Source organism: Cheilinus undulatus, linkage group 13 (genome assembly GCF_018320785.1).
Source record: "Cheilinus undulatus linkage group 13, ASM1832078v1, whole genome shotgun sequence".
In the NCBI taxonomy this organism is placed as follows: Eukaryota; Metazoa; Chordata; class Actinopteri; order Labriformes; family Labridae; genus Cheilinus; species Cheilinus undulatus.
The window spans coordinates 13,704,248-13,719,688 of NC_054877.1; the positions used below are offsets into that span (position 1 = coordinate 13,704,248).

General features: G+C 38.1%; 1 protein-coding gene across 1 annotated transcript in view; it reads right to left on the reverse strand.

Moving 5' to 3' along the window:
* Positions 1–15,441, reverse strand: part of LOC121520046 (retinal-specific phospholipid-transporting ATPase ABCA4-like) — an 82,866-nt gene that overhangs the window by 63,277 nt on the left and 4,148 nt on the right. Inside the window, exons 2-7 of the mRNA XM_041803271.1 lie at positions 15,299–15,411; positions 15,020–15,113; positions 12,824–12,965; positions 7,677–7,816; positions 6,905–7,032; positions 5,696–5,893 (exon numbers count right to left, since the gene is read on the reverse strand). Coding sequence (XP_041659205.1) covers positions 5,696–5,893; positions 6,905–7,032; positions 7,677–7,816; positions 12,824–12,965; positions 15,020–15,113; positions 15,299–15,364 — 768 coding nt within the window. The 5' untranslated portion in view covers positions 15,365–15,411. The remainder of the gene's footprint in view (positions 1–5,695; positions 5,894–6,904; positions 7,033–7,676; positions 7,817–12,823; positions 12,966–15,019; positions 15,114–15,298; positions 15,412–15,441) is intronic.

Below are 15,441 nucleotides of genomic sequence, written 5' to 3' on the forward strand. Positions count from 1 at the left end.
CCTTTTTTTTCTGCATTCAAAATGAAACACTGCATGCTTCTGTGTTTACAAAGAAAGCATGATATTCACACGGCAGAGAATAAGGTATTTTATATTTAATGGATGCAACATGGACAGTGAGTGTGTGGTGCTGTGCGATGCAACGGTCATCTAGTGCTCACGTGCAAACAGGAAAGTGTCTGGCAGTGGGAACTGTCTCTGGATGCTGCCTGTACTGTATCTGATTCAAGTTTTTTGCTGCTGCTTACTCTCATGGGCCATCACTTATTCTCTGCCAGCAGCTGTGCAATCTGTTGCCCAAACCCCATGATGGTGCCCCCCAATGTTTTAGCATCCCCATGAGAAGCATCCCCACAGCATGATGCTGCCACCACCCTGCTTCACAATTAACGGTGATGTGCAGTGTTAAATGTTCACCAAATATAGTATCATGTCCGATGGCCAAAAAGCACCATTTTGGTCTCATCAGGCATTCTAGTGAACTCTAGTTAACATTTAATCTGAGTTTTCTTCAACAGTGGCTTTCTCTTTACCACTCTCCCATAAAGCTTTGACTGATGAAGAACCCGGCCAACAGCTGTATGCAGAGTTTCTTACATCTCAGCAGCTGAAGCTTGTAACTCCTTCAGAGTAGTCATAGGTCTATTGGTGGATTCTCTTACTAGTCTCCTTCTTGCACGGTCACTCAGTTTGTGAGGATGGTATGATCTAGGCAGACTTACACATGTGTCATATTCCCTCCATTTCTTGATGACGGATATAAATGAAATCTAGGCGATGTTCAGTGACCTTGAAAACTCTTTTGTATCCATCCTCTGACAATAGACTTTGTCTGAATTGCTTGGAGTGTTCCTTTGCCTTCATGTTGTAATGGTAGCCATGAAAACTGATTATCCAGTGATTGGGCCTTCCAGACACAGGTGTCTTTGTACTACAAAGCATTGTTAGTGCATTGTCACCTTTTTTCTACTGATGAAAAATAAAGAAAAGCATCTCAGCCAAAGGTAAGAGGCTCAAAGTGTGGTGGGGTTCATTAGAAAGATGATATTACATCAAATATTTTGATGCTTTGTTTTGGGATATCCAAAGATAAAATAAGTTGTAAATGAAAGAAAAAGCAAAACATCCTCAAAACTGAGAATTAAAATTCTAGAATAGTTGTATGGACTCTTAAGGCATCCTATTTATAGAAAGATTTCTTCCAACACTACTATATCTTTATCGGCATAACTCTTTAATGCTTTCCTTGGAACAGCTGAAATAGATGAAAAAATATAAATAATTTTGCAGGTTGAAAGTCCTGTAAAAATCACGTTTTCAGATTTACTTTTAAATTACAAAAAGCAAAGAAACTTTGGGAGGGAATGCATCTGCACATTTTATTCCATTAATGCAAAATGAGTACATTTTCCATTGTTCCCCATTATCATATAATTATATTATTAGTTATGTTTTTACACATCATTTATGTAGCTATTATCTATGTAATAATGAGTTTATTTTAGTTGTTTATTCAAGATTTCAAAATGGTTAACTCACTTTCACTAAAAAACAGTATTTTTACTCTACAGAACATCATAAGTCGAGGTCATCAAAGAGAGAAAAGTGGCTGTAAGTGCTGTTAATTTCTTAGTCCTAGATACTGAGGAGCAGTAACTGCAGCTTACACTGGACAGTTAGATGGATAAACAGAAACCGATGATGTATAGATTTATAAATATGTTCATTTATTCAAAAAAAAAAAAATCAAAATTGAAAAAGATGAAATAGTCAAATTATTCTGGCATCCATTAAATCCAGCAAGGCTTCATCGTTTCCACTTGGCTTTTTCTCAAACTTTCAAATAAACAATCTCTGTAATGTCCTCAAGACAAAGGTTATGCAAGACCGTGCAACCCTCTCGTGCTCCTAGCGTCTTCCTACAGTCTGGTTCTCTAACAGCCAGGTGTGCCAGCAGCTGTGTTCCTGAGCTGAACCCTGAAACTGGCACATGCTGGTAATTTATTTACACTAGATGCAGCATCACGTCTTAGAGAATACCTCAAACTGTGGGCGGGGTCTGGCTAAGCCCATTAGAGAAAAAGGCCAAGAGGGATAATGCCATGCCGGCACCCTGAGCCAGTCAGCTGAACCTGGACGCAGTGGGAGTGTGTGGAGGGGAAAGTTTAAATATAGGTCAAACTCTTCAGTGTGTCTGCTTTTTTTAATGGCTCTCTAGCTTTTATTATACAGTAAAATATTCTGAGAGACATCCATAACCAAAAGGGAAGTATTTTACACATATGTACCTTAAAACAAACAATTCTAGCCTTTTCTTTTATTAAGCCAGTACTCAGTGACTCATGGCACTAATCAGACAGAATCAAAGTGAAGCTGTATAGCACTGCCTCCTTAATGTTTCTCACGTTCTCAAAATAAATTTGTAAACGGTTTGAAACAGGGCCAGAGGTTTATTCCAAGCCCTAAAATAAAGCCAGTAATTGAGGCAACAGCCAGCCAACCAGCCGTACACACAGTCCTAACATCACCACAGGCTGCACATAGGGCAGTGAGTCATCTAATGCAACAATTAGCAACAATTAGCAAACAAACAAGAGCCACGCATAAAAATTAGCCTGCTGACAAGGAGAAGACTCCATCAGCTTGGCTAAGCAGCTGAAATGCAGCCTGCTTAATAAGAATCTGCCTGGGACATAATGTCTGAGAAATGATTTAAATGGCTGTTTTTATATAGCAAAAAGATGCCACAAAAACAACCGAAACCCAGAGTAACTGATCCCAGAAACAAGTCATGTTTGTGTATTGAAAACCTAGAAGAGCCTTATCCTCTGTGCCGATGAGCCTACAATCAATTTCAGACATGTTAGTGAGCCGCACTGATGAAGTGAATCAGGTTTGTAACCACAGTAGTTAATTTAACTCAATTCCAAAAACTTCACCGCACTGCCAGAAATACTTTGCCAGGGGCACCAGATGTGTAATTATAATGAAAATGTGCAGAATCAAATGTGCTATGTATTATTTTTAAAGTCTGTTTGCCCAAAAGAATGCTTATTAATAAAGAGAACTAACCATGCATTTTTAATGAGTTAAATGAAAATATAAATAACATCATAATTACAAAACTAATGCCATGTCAAAGCTTTACTGATACACATTAATATTAAAATAAGATAGAAGTTATTATTGTGAAGTTTAAATTTGTAGATGTTTCTTCCTAACATGTTGAGAATATTTAAACTTAATTTAAATTTCCTGTATCTAAATGTTGGAATATTTCATTTACTTTGATTGTAAGCAACTATTTGATGTGGAGAACTAAGCCTTTAATAAAGGTACATTAAAGGTCATTTGTCTTTTTAAATTTAGAAGCCTTGTATCCTTTTTTCTCTAAGATGTCCTGATGTGCTCTGTAAAACTTTCTATCACATGGATGCAGCAGACGACTATTCAACATGAGTCTGGATCTGTTTGAGGTTTCTGCCTCCTAAATGGAAGGGGGGTTTGTTTGCAACTGCTGTTTACTGAATGTTGGCAGGCATTGTGCTCATGGTGGATTAATGTTGGGCCTTTGAAAATTATACAATAAATCTATGGCCTAAACATGTGCTTTTTTTTAAGTATCTTTGGATAACCTATATGAAATGGAGCGATATAAATCAAGATTGACTGACTGGCTGAAAGCCCAGTTATGTTTTTCACGCGGATGGTTGCACAGACACAAACTGACGCAGAATAGTGAGGCCAAAACGTCTGGTGTGTTTATACCTAGCGCTGGCTTCCTTCTTGCCGCAAACCGACATCCTTCCAAAATCTAGGTGGCAGTGTCTTCAAGCATCACATCTGTCACATGTTTTGACGTCTGGCTTTGCCATGTCCTCCATTTCCCTGTGGAATCAGGCTTTTTACGTACTGTGGGGGGTAGATTCTTTTGTCTGCAGGTTGAGCAGACCCATTTTTGATGTCTTATGTATGTGTATTTAATATCCAAAGCAGAATAAACTGCTTTATTTACCATCAAATACAACTAAATCAACCAGCAGAGAAGCAGGAAAACAGAACATGGCACACAACCAAAGATCCCCTGTGCAACACTGGTACACAGAGGTACACCCCACACAGAAGTAGCACACCTGCACGCACACAAGCAATATATGTGGTGTGGCAGAGGTTTTACTGGCTTATTTACTACTACTACTACTATTTTACTTCTACTATTTATAAGTGGCATATTTGGCTTGGTTTTGGGCTGTTTTTTTTCACACACACACCTGGCAACCCTGCTTCAGCCTGACCCAATGTTAGGAGTTATATTTAATCTGCAGATACAAATTACAAGAAGCTAGCTGACCCACAATCCTAAATCCCACACATGGAGAGAGTAAGACCACTATTGTGTACCCAATATTTTTGTGGCCATAAAAGATTAGCTTAAAGCTGACTAATAATAAAACTATCTTAAAATGCAGGAATTTTTGTGCCTTTGTACTGCCTCTGAGCACCGTGTTGATATCCACCTTTTTTGGGGTGCAACATGCACACTTTAACATTTACCTGTCTTCTGCTAGCATACAACAGACCCCAATGTCAAGCATAAAAAAATAAACAAATAAAAGCAAGTGGCCAAGAAGTAGGGGTAGTCTTTGGTATTATCAAACATTAGCTTACCTGCTAACATAAATAACTACTAGCTAACAAACCTTGAAAACCTCCATCTTGAGGTCAATCTGGCTAAGTCATCAAGTATTTCTGTTCCATTTAGTCAGTAAGATAGCTAGCTTGCTTTTTACAAATCACTTAAGTACCTTACAGCAGAAAGCAACCAACATCTAATCCAAAGAAGTTACAGCTAGCTGACAAACATAAGGTTCACCAAGGCTCTCCTGGGTATTTAAAGCCAAATTTACATGTTTAATAGGGTAACCCTCATTACGGTCACATTACCTATTGTTAGCTTACCTGTTAACTGAATTATTACTATCAAACTTCACTAAACATTCTGATTATTACTCTAGAGTCCCCATATTATTTAGCTTGCTATCTTAGATATTTAGCTAATGTAAAACAATATCTGATACAAGCTAGCTACCTAAAATAAGTTGCTCTCCAGCATTATGACTACTTTAATCATTAGTGGATGTTTATATTCGTTTATATTTGACATTCTAGTTTACTAAAATACTAGCTAGCTTGATCTATAATGCTAAGATGTGTGATTCGGCAGAAAAAAGTTCACTACCATTGAATGTTGAGCTAACAGTAGAAGGAAAAGTAACTAACAGGATTACAGTAGCTACTTCATTTCTCAGACTTTTGGTGATATTACTGTTTTCTCTCCAAAGCTGCGCTATCATTTAGCAGCTGATATCAGCACTGCCTTTAGAATGATGTGATGGAAAATGAGTCTGCATTCTTTCTAGCTGACATCCACTACAGCTTCAGTAAACATCAGTCAAACAGTTTACTGGGTTCATTGTAAATAAGACAGAAGGAATGACAGCCACTTTGGCCCTCACCAGCAGAAAAGAGATACCATCCTTCCACAAACACAGCCTTCACACTGTCTCCAAGTGGAAATAATGACAGCTGTGACAATACAAATAATTTCCAGTATAGACTTCAGTTACATAACCAAGCCAAAGAGAGATAGATAAAATGAGCTAGATGACAGAAAGAAATGAAGGCCATCACTTACCAGTTTGAAGATTTTGAAGAAGTCCATATTTGCATAAAGGACGTCCTCAATCCTTTGTAAGCTTTCCTGGCTGAGGGCACACATGGCGTTGCGGACCACATGGAGCCCCATGCGACTTGGGAAGATGAGGAAGCGCTCCAGCAGGGCCTGGCTGCAGGCTATGTCTTTCAGCTGAAGGTCGGGGATACCAAAGGCAAACTGAAGAACATGAAAAATAAAGGTTTACTGTTGGGTTTATGGCTGCATTTGCCTCAAAATATGAACAAAAATTTACAGTGCCTGTAAAAAAGTATTCACCCCTTGGATATTTTACCAAATAAACAATACAAAATACCCTTTTATGTCAAACTGAGAAAAGATTTCAACAAAATAATGAGAATTAAATAAAAATATGTAATGTAAAATATGTGACTGCATAAATATTCACAAACTGAGTGACCGTGCAAGAAGGAGACTAGTGAGGGAGTCCACCAATAGACCTATGACTACTCTGAAGGAGTTCCAAGTTTCAGCAGCTGAAATGGCAGAGACTCTGCATACAACAACTGTTGCCCCGGTTCTTCACCAGTTAATAAAGCTTTATGGGAGAGTAGCAAAGAGTAAGTCACTGCTGAAGAAAACTCATAAAGTCTCCAATAAAGTTTTCCAAAAGGCAACGGGAGACTCCATGGTCAAGTAGAAAAAAAGCTCTTTAGTCTGAAGAGACCAAATGGTGCCTTTTTTTTTTTTTGGCCATCAGACAAGACGCTATGTTTGGCGTACACCAAACACTGCACATCACCACAAACACACCATCCCCACTGTAAAGCACAGTGGTGGCAGCATCATGCTGTGGGGATGCTTCTCAGCAGTCATCCCTGGAAGGCTTGTAAAGGTAGAGGGTAAAATGAATGATGCAACGGACGCAGTGCTGTGATGTAGTCAAAGGTGTATCTACTGAATACTGACTTGAAGAGGGAAAATATTTTGCATTACTATTTTACACTATATGTTTTTATTTAATTGACATTACTTTGTAGAAAACTGTTTTCACTTTGACATCAAAGAGGGTCTTTTTTGTCAAAAAAGCCAAATGATATTGACCATGATTGATTTATAAAATCAGTAAAAAAGGTAAAACATCCAATGGGGTAAATATTTTTCACCATATATCAATTCTTCTGCATTATTTTATAGAAACTTGGTTGAACTTGTACGCTGACACTCCACCTGTTCTAGTCGTATCTTTGCACTGACGAGCTGGTAGACTATAGACTCTGAGAGGGGAACATCTCGCAAAAGATAGGCGGTGAAGACCTCGTCGTCTTTCAGGATGTCATCAACCTTCAGTCCACGGCCTGGAAGAAAAACAGCAGAGCTAGAAAAGTGTTTTAACCACCTGGCTGGCGGTGTAATTCACAGAGGAAATGATTCACAGCTAGACAGATTGGCAGGGATTTCAAAGGAAAGTACACTGAACGGAGGATAGGTTTGTACGCACATTACTGCCAACAGGTTTCACTAATCTCTTTGAAGTAATATTGAGTAACTTTCTTGGAAATTCCAAAGCATACATATTCAGAATAAGCTGTTTGACAATGAGAAAAGCCACTGTAAATAAAGTGAGAGCCAAACACCGTTTAGAAATGAAACTCTTGACTATTTCTCAAGAGTACACAGTAAGGGGTACATAGTAAATGAGACCTTAAGAGCCAGATCACATTGTTTTAAGTGAAATAGAAAGCAAGGATGTGCTCTGATGGGCACAAGTAATGAAAAACCCCAGAAAGAGAAAATGTAATCAGGTTAGACAGGTCGAGATAGGAGTTTATAATAAACTTTTGGTGATACAATTTGGTCAGAAAGCTACAATCAAAGATACCTGACTCACGTCACTGGTCTGGTCTTCTTCTTCTCTGATTACAGAGTTAGAGATAAAAAGGCTTTTACTCTCAGGGAAAAGTGTTACAGGCCGAGCCGTTTCTCCACATTTGCCCTTTACCTGACAGCAGAGATGGGTTGTTGCGTAAAGTGTCCATAAAGTTTGCAAAGGATGTCATTTCGAGCCAAAGACGGCTAAGCTGCTGGACCTCTGTCTCGTTGAGTAGAAGCTCCTGGGCATCAACGTAGAACCGGGCCAATCTGTGACAAGCACAAAATACACATGAATCAGTGTAGATTCCAGCTCCTGAGAGGAACCTTTGCTTTGTGTTGATTTTGTTGACCCCTCTGGGGAAAGAAGCAGCTCTTATCCAATAGCGTAAGGTAGTAAGAATGAGCTCCTGGGCTTCTTGGTTAGGAGGAACACAGGCACTAATACACACACAACGTCCACACATACAGTAAGGCGAGTAAAAGATTGAGGGTATATGTACTAGTTGGTAACACTGATTATATAATGTGGAGGCGTCTTGAAAAGGATGCATTAAACATTACTGACACGGTCCCATCAGGAGTTCACTTTCCATCCCACAGGGCACGTTCACATTAGAGGCATCCATTCATACTGGACCTCACTATCACAGTGTCTAAAGATAACACCCAAGGCCACCAATGAGGGGGGATAAACAGGACAGCTTTCTGGGGGCCCCATGGCGGTCAGGAAAATCATGGTCCATTGTAAATAAATCTGTGATGACCATATTCGATGTTTAACCTCACTGTGGACTAATTGGCGCATCTCATTTGATTGACAGATAGCTGGACAGGCAGAGGCTACGTTTCTGTCAACCAGAATGCTAGCTAGCTAGCTGACAGGAAGTCGCGCTTAGTGGGCGGACTGTTAGGTTGATCCAGAGTTCAGCTGAGACCGCAATTTCAATACGGAAGCCACCGCGGATTGGCTTCAACAGCTTTTTGACTCCGCCTATGGTAAGCAGAGGGCTGACGTTACACAGGGTTTGTCTAATTCTTTCTACAGTCTATGGTCAGGACGTTAGCATCAATGCCACTGATCCAACACTCATGCAATGATATCAGTAAAACAAAGAGGGGAGGGCTCATTCTAATCCTAACCCAATTCTGTGAGCGGGCCTGACAACACCTCTGCTCTTATCTCAATGCTGATTTTGTCCTGCACATGTCTACTATAAGTAGTGTGTTTTAAAATCTTAAATCAAAGCTTCCTCCTGTTTACCTTTAAGTCAAACCTATCACTCATCGAGAATCTTTGCTGGAGTTTAAAACAGACTGTTTCTATAGCATGCTGTCAGGTCTTCATCTGACAACCGCCAACATTTAAAGCATCAAATATGTTTACAAAGAAGTAATCAGTCTTGTCCCTGATTATCTCGTGTGCTTTTAAATGCCACATGGAGGCATCAGTATTTATTCCAGTCTGTTTCATAACCAGATAAAGGTCCTCACTGTTGCTTTAATTAAATATAATATGATGCAGCGTTATCTGATCTTAATAATAAGGCTACAGAATGAAAAATTCTTCTGTTCAACAGACATTACCACAGGGATGGGAAATCTGATCAGTTGGCAACTATTTTTGCATCAGTCTTTTTCATTCTGACAAAAGAAAACCAATCAAACTAATGATGGTGAGATTTTTGTTGGGTTTTGCCCCAAATAAAATTATGCTTCGCACCTGCACTTCAAATGACATGGCATTTCTGAAGCAGAGTTCTTCAGTACAATGCATTTCTATCATTTATCTTTTCTGTTCTGAAAGGTAGACATCAATATACAGAGCATACATGGAAGAGTGGCTGAACTTCCTCTACAATTCAGCCTTTTGCTTTTCTTTTCTTAGTATTAAGAATGAGGTACAACATAAAGAGATCAATCAAGAGCATACCACAAATAGACTCAAGAGGAGGAAAAGTACATCACAATTACAATAACTAGAAAAGCACTCAGAGAGCGCAGACCTCCGCCATTAGCCCTATCTCCCAATAGTGAAGAATCCTTTAAAAAATTCCTGGGTACGTCCCCATGTGCCCCCCACCACATCATTTGCTGATTACTCCCTTCCCAGTGGGGTGGAAATACAATGAGGCAAAGCACTGGCGTTGCTACAGGTGGACTGTCATGGCGCAAACATTGCCTGCTGGTGTCTACAGTTGCACTGACAGTCTCACCCATGGTCTCACTGGATGACTGGAAGTCATGGCAGAGGGGGAATATTCCTCTATTCCTCCCAGCATTGTGTGTATTCTCGCTACAATTTGCTGTCTTTCTCTCTGTTACGCTCCGACTCGTCTCCTCGACCAGGCGTGGGTGCGTCTTTCAAACTCTATAAACTCCAAAACTTTGAATGGAAACACACCCAAAATGATGCTGGGATTGAAGTTACTCATGTCCGCCATCTCCTGGTGTAAAGTGGTAACAGTGCAGAGCTCTGCCATAAGCCCTATCTCCCAATAGTACAGAATCCTTAAAAAAAATTCCTGGATCCAGATGGTGATCCAGATCACTCCCAAAATCTAATCAGTTTTTCCTTATGTCATTTCTGAAATTTCCTGAAAACTTCATCAAAATCCGTCCACAACTTTTTGAGTTATGTTGCTAACAAACAAACAAACAAATGGACCCGATCACACAACCTCCTTGGCAGAGGAAAAAATGGAGTTTGCTAAGAATAGATAGCACCATAAGGTTCTTGGTTAGTCACCTCCACTAAATCTGTCTGAATGGGTTTGACCTATTAAATCCAGTTGGCCTATAGTTTAACAAAAACATCTTTCTGCAGAACATAAAAATCATTTATAATATCAATCCACTCATGTATTGTTGTGAGTTCAGGAAGTAACCAGCATCTAGTCATAGCTTTTGTACAAGCAGAGGTCAATATGCTAAACATGTACAATTTATCACTGCTCCCTGTATGAAAATCTACATTTACTAGAAATAATGTGGTAAACTGCAGCAGTAAATCTAAGTCAACAGTGGGTTTTGGTGCTTTATGAAACTTTAACTAAAAGGGTTTTTATTAATGAGCATTACCAGAAAATGTGCCAGTGCTTGGCTCCCTAAAACCCGTCCTGACTCCAACATTTGGTTTCCCCTTCTGCAAAACGTGCTTTCTACTTTGGAGTAACAAAAACACGAATACAACCGTGACAATCAAATTTCTTCCACAAATGAGAGTTTGTAAGTTTCCACACAAAATTCCACATATTTGACCAGCTTTCATCTGATATTGAACACTTGCCTTCTTTCTTCCAGCTTAATTTATTTTTCACAAGAATCTTGTAGAGTTTAGAGATAATCCCCTTATCTGCTAAGCACCAACAATTAACTTTAGTATTTAATCCTCAAGGTCTCTTTCATTTCTTATATTATGATAGCCTGTGATGCTCATTTAAACTCACCTGTGGCAGTAACAGGTGCTGGCAATATAAAATCACACCTGAAGCCAGTTAGAATGTATGAAAGTTGACTCAGCCTTTGTGTTGTGTGCCTGTGTGTGTCACACCAAGCATGGAGAAGAGGAAAGAAGAGCCCAGAATTGTCTGAGGACTTAAGAAGCAAAATTGTAGAAAAATATGAATAATATCAAGGTTTCAAGACCATCTCCAGAGATCTTGAAAGTCCTTTGTCCACTGTGCGTAATATAATCAAGAAGTTTATAATCCATGGAGCTGTGGCTAATCTCCCTGGATGTGGATGGAAGAGAAAAATTGACAAAAGAATGCAACGCAGGATAGTTGGAATGGTGGATAAACATCCTCAGTCAACTTCCACACAAATTCTGGCTGTCCTGCAGACTCAGGGTGCAAAAGTGTCAGCTCGGACCATACGTTGTAATCTGAATGAGATGAAGCGCTATGGCAGGAGACTGAGGAGAGCCCCACTGCTGACAAAGAGACGTAAAAAGCTAGACTGGAGTTTGCAAAAATGTACATGAGTAAGCCTCAATCCTTCTGGGTGAACATTTTAAGGACAGATGAGACTAAGGTAGAGCTTTTTGGAAAAGCACGTCATTCTACTGTTGACAGAAAACAGAATGAGGCCTACAAAGAAAAGAACACAGTACCTACAGTCAAACATGGTGGAGGTTCAAGGATGTTTTGGGTGTTTTGCTGCCTCTGGCACTGGGTGCCTTGACTGTGTGCAAAAAATCATGAAATCTGGAGACTATCAAAAAACACCAAGAAATTGTTGGAGACAAAGCGCTGGAGAGTTCTGAAGTGGCCAGCAATGAGCCTGGATCTAAATCCTGTTGAACACCTATAAAGAGATCTCAAAACTGCTGTTGCAAGAAGCACCCTTCAAATCTGAGAGATCTGGAGCAGTTTGCAAAAGAAGAGTGGTCCAAAACTCCAGTTGAGAGGTGTAAGAAGCTTGTTGATGGTCACTAGCTGATGACATCAGAACCTACCTCCATATTCACTGTACCTATGCCTATAAACTGCAACAAAGGATGTCTTCATATGCAGATAACACTGTTTTTTGTTTCACGGCCAGAAATATCTATTGCTTGAATCTTGCTTGGGACGACTGAATCCTGCACCCTGGAGTTTTACTATTACAACGGGCAACTCAGTGTTCTGTCTGTCTTGATAGATTTGTCTATCCAGAACTTTAAGAGATGTATGAAGCCAATTTCCAACCTCTCCTCAAGCACAGTCATAATGACATAAATGATGGGTGTCTTTACCACTCATGATTAGACAAGCTGCTCTAGCCAAGACAAATACCTCACCTAGGCAGTTTTACCCATTCTAAATGACCCAATCCTTCTAATACACTAAAGGCAATAAGCAATTGACTTAGGACACTCATTTGGAACAGTAAGCAACAATGACTTAAGTGTTTTTTTTAAAAAGCTACAGTTCCCGGCAGGCCAGGGAAGAATGACAGTCTCTAACATTAAAATACATCAGCTTGCTTCTCAGTTTCATTATTTGGTCATTTAGATACAAAACTGTCCACATTCATCCTGGTTAGATATTGAACCTTTGATTGTGGGCGAAGCATTAGCAATAGCCAGTCTCCTGTTTATCCTGAATCAAACTTTCTGCACAATTTGGACATGGTACTTCCCCGCTTGCAATTAAGATAAAATATAAGTGATTGTGAGACCCTCATCAGAACATTTTAAACATATCAAAAGCATTATCCTTGAAGATACTAACTGCTGAGGTTCTGATCCAGAACAAAATGTACAAGGTTTCACAGGCTCGTGTATTTTCTTACATTGAGTTGTTATAGTTGGAGACAACACCCGGAGACTCTCCTCTGGTGGGATATCTGAAGCAGGGGTTGTTGGCGTTGCAGAAGATGCCCTGTATCCAGGGGAGAATCCCTGCTGATGGCATGGCCTTGTTGGGAAAATGACCTGATGAAATAAAGACATTTGAAAGTATGTGAGGGCTTCTGAAGATAGTCAAAGGGTTAACATGATATTTTCTACAGGTACATGAACTCCAGGAGAATATCTTCAGAAAATAAATTAGAGGCAGAGGTGGACACAACAAAGTAAACAACATCATTATTTTTTGAAGTATAGATACTCTTGGTCAAATACTACCCCAATAAAAGTGAAAGTAGTGCTTGGGTACTTAATTTTAATCACCTGTGTAGCCAAAAAAAGCTCAAAACATTTCTATATCTGATGCTCTTTTTATAAGCGATGATGAAAGTTAGACATTTTTAGTACTTCGTCGATTATTTGTTGATTTACCTATCAGATGAGTTTACTTTTAATCTTTCCCTGTAAAACTTTTATAAGTTATACAAGCTAATTCACCCTGAAGTATTTGTCTAATTTCTCCTATGTTCCTGTAGATTTTAATTATGCAAATAAATCACTTTTTTTTTGTTTAAAATTTTGTAACTTAGCCCTGTGGATGCCACTGACAAAAGAAAAATATAAAAATAAGCATGGTAAGAAGAAAAAAATGTAAATCTTTAATTGAGATTATGAGAAAAATAAGTCAGAATTATGAGGAAAATTCAAAATGATCAGAAAGAAAGTCACAAGTAGAGACAAAAAGTTTAAAAAAATAAGAAAAAAGTCCTAATTATGAGATGAAGTCAAAATTATGACATAGTATGTCATAATTAAGAGATTAAATTTTATAATTTTGAGACAAAAAGTCAAAATGACCAGAAAAAGTTAAAATCATAACATGAAGTCAAAATTATGATACGAAAACATAATATTTTGAGTTGGTTTAATATTATCATGTGACAAGTCAGAATTATAAGGAATAAGTTAATAGTGAGAGAACAATAATAAAGAATTTTGAAGAAGTATGTTACAATTATCAGAAAAAAAATCCAAATTACTAAATAAAGTCAAAATCAATTATGAGATAAAGTACATAAATTATCAGAATACAAAGAAACAACTATAAATAAAATGTAAAAATTATGACACAAAGCAAAAATGAGGACATAGTTAATCATAATTATGAGACATAAAGTCAAAACTATGAGATGGTAAATCCAAATTATGAGATAGGTCAAGATAAAAAGATATAATAATTGTCAGGATAAAGGTCTTAATCATGAAATGGAAAGTCAAAATTATGAGGAAAAGGGCAAAATAATGAGATTAGGTAAAATCATACAATGGTTTGACATAATGACAAGACAAAAGTTTGAAATTACGAGATAAAAGGCCAAAATTAAAAGAAAAAAAAATGATGAGATTAAGTCAAAATTATGAGAAAGTAAGTCATGATTTTGAGACAAAATGTTGATGCTATGAAATAGGAAGCAATTATTATGAAATTAAGATAATTATTGGGAAAAAAAAGTCAAACTTGAGATGAAGTCATGATTATGAGAAAGTTAGTTATAATTATGAGATGAAAAATTAAAATTATAAATTAGTAAGATATGAGATTTGAAAGTCATGATTATAAGATTATTCAGGATTATGAGATTGTCATTCATAAATATGTGTTATAAAGTTAAAAATATGAGATGGTTGGTCTAAATTATGAGATTAGCTATAACTCTGACTTCTTATAACAATCATCGCTTACTATCGCATAGTTTCAGCTTTTTATCTCGTTCTTTCAAATAATAACGGCTAACTTACTCATAACATTGATAATAATATTTCAATTTTCTATATCAGAATTATGAATTACAACCTTATAATTTTAACTTTATTTCATCATTAAGACTTACTACCTTACAATTTTGATTTTTAAAAAAAAATTATTTCACTTTCATACTTATTTTTTTCTTTTTAAAGTGGATGAAATTGGCTCCTATTGATATTTATCTTTCAAAGTAGTGGGAAAAAGTTTTCCCCAGACAATATTAAAGAATTAAACTAACAGATACTCAGACAGTGTACTTCAGTACTGTACTCAGATAAATCAACCCTGTAACTGCCCAGTACTGATCTGATGTTGTTTAAAGAAGCTTTCTTACATTCATGTTGCTGGTAGAGTGGATTGGCCTTCCTCAGCCACACCAAACCAACAAATAACAACACCGGCCAGAAGATCTCAACCAGGAAGCGGACCTGGACAAAAACAGGTGGTAGTTAAACACAAAGAAAAACTGGAGCACCTGCACAACCTAATCCAATACAAACAGTCTGCAGCTTATCATATTAAGCTTGTGGTGGGATACAAGGAGACGCCATCTTTGCAATGCTATTGTTCTTAAACGCTGAATCATGTATTGAAACCACAATCACATTTATACCTTCTGTCTCTTGCGGAGGGTCCAGTTCTTCCACAGTAACAGGCGGATTTGAGAGCCTGTGTTCATTGCTCCCCAGCTTTACCCCTGGACGGGGTCATCAGACTGTGACAAACCTGCAGATACACGACTCAGTCAGTGATGAC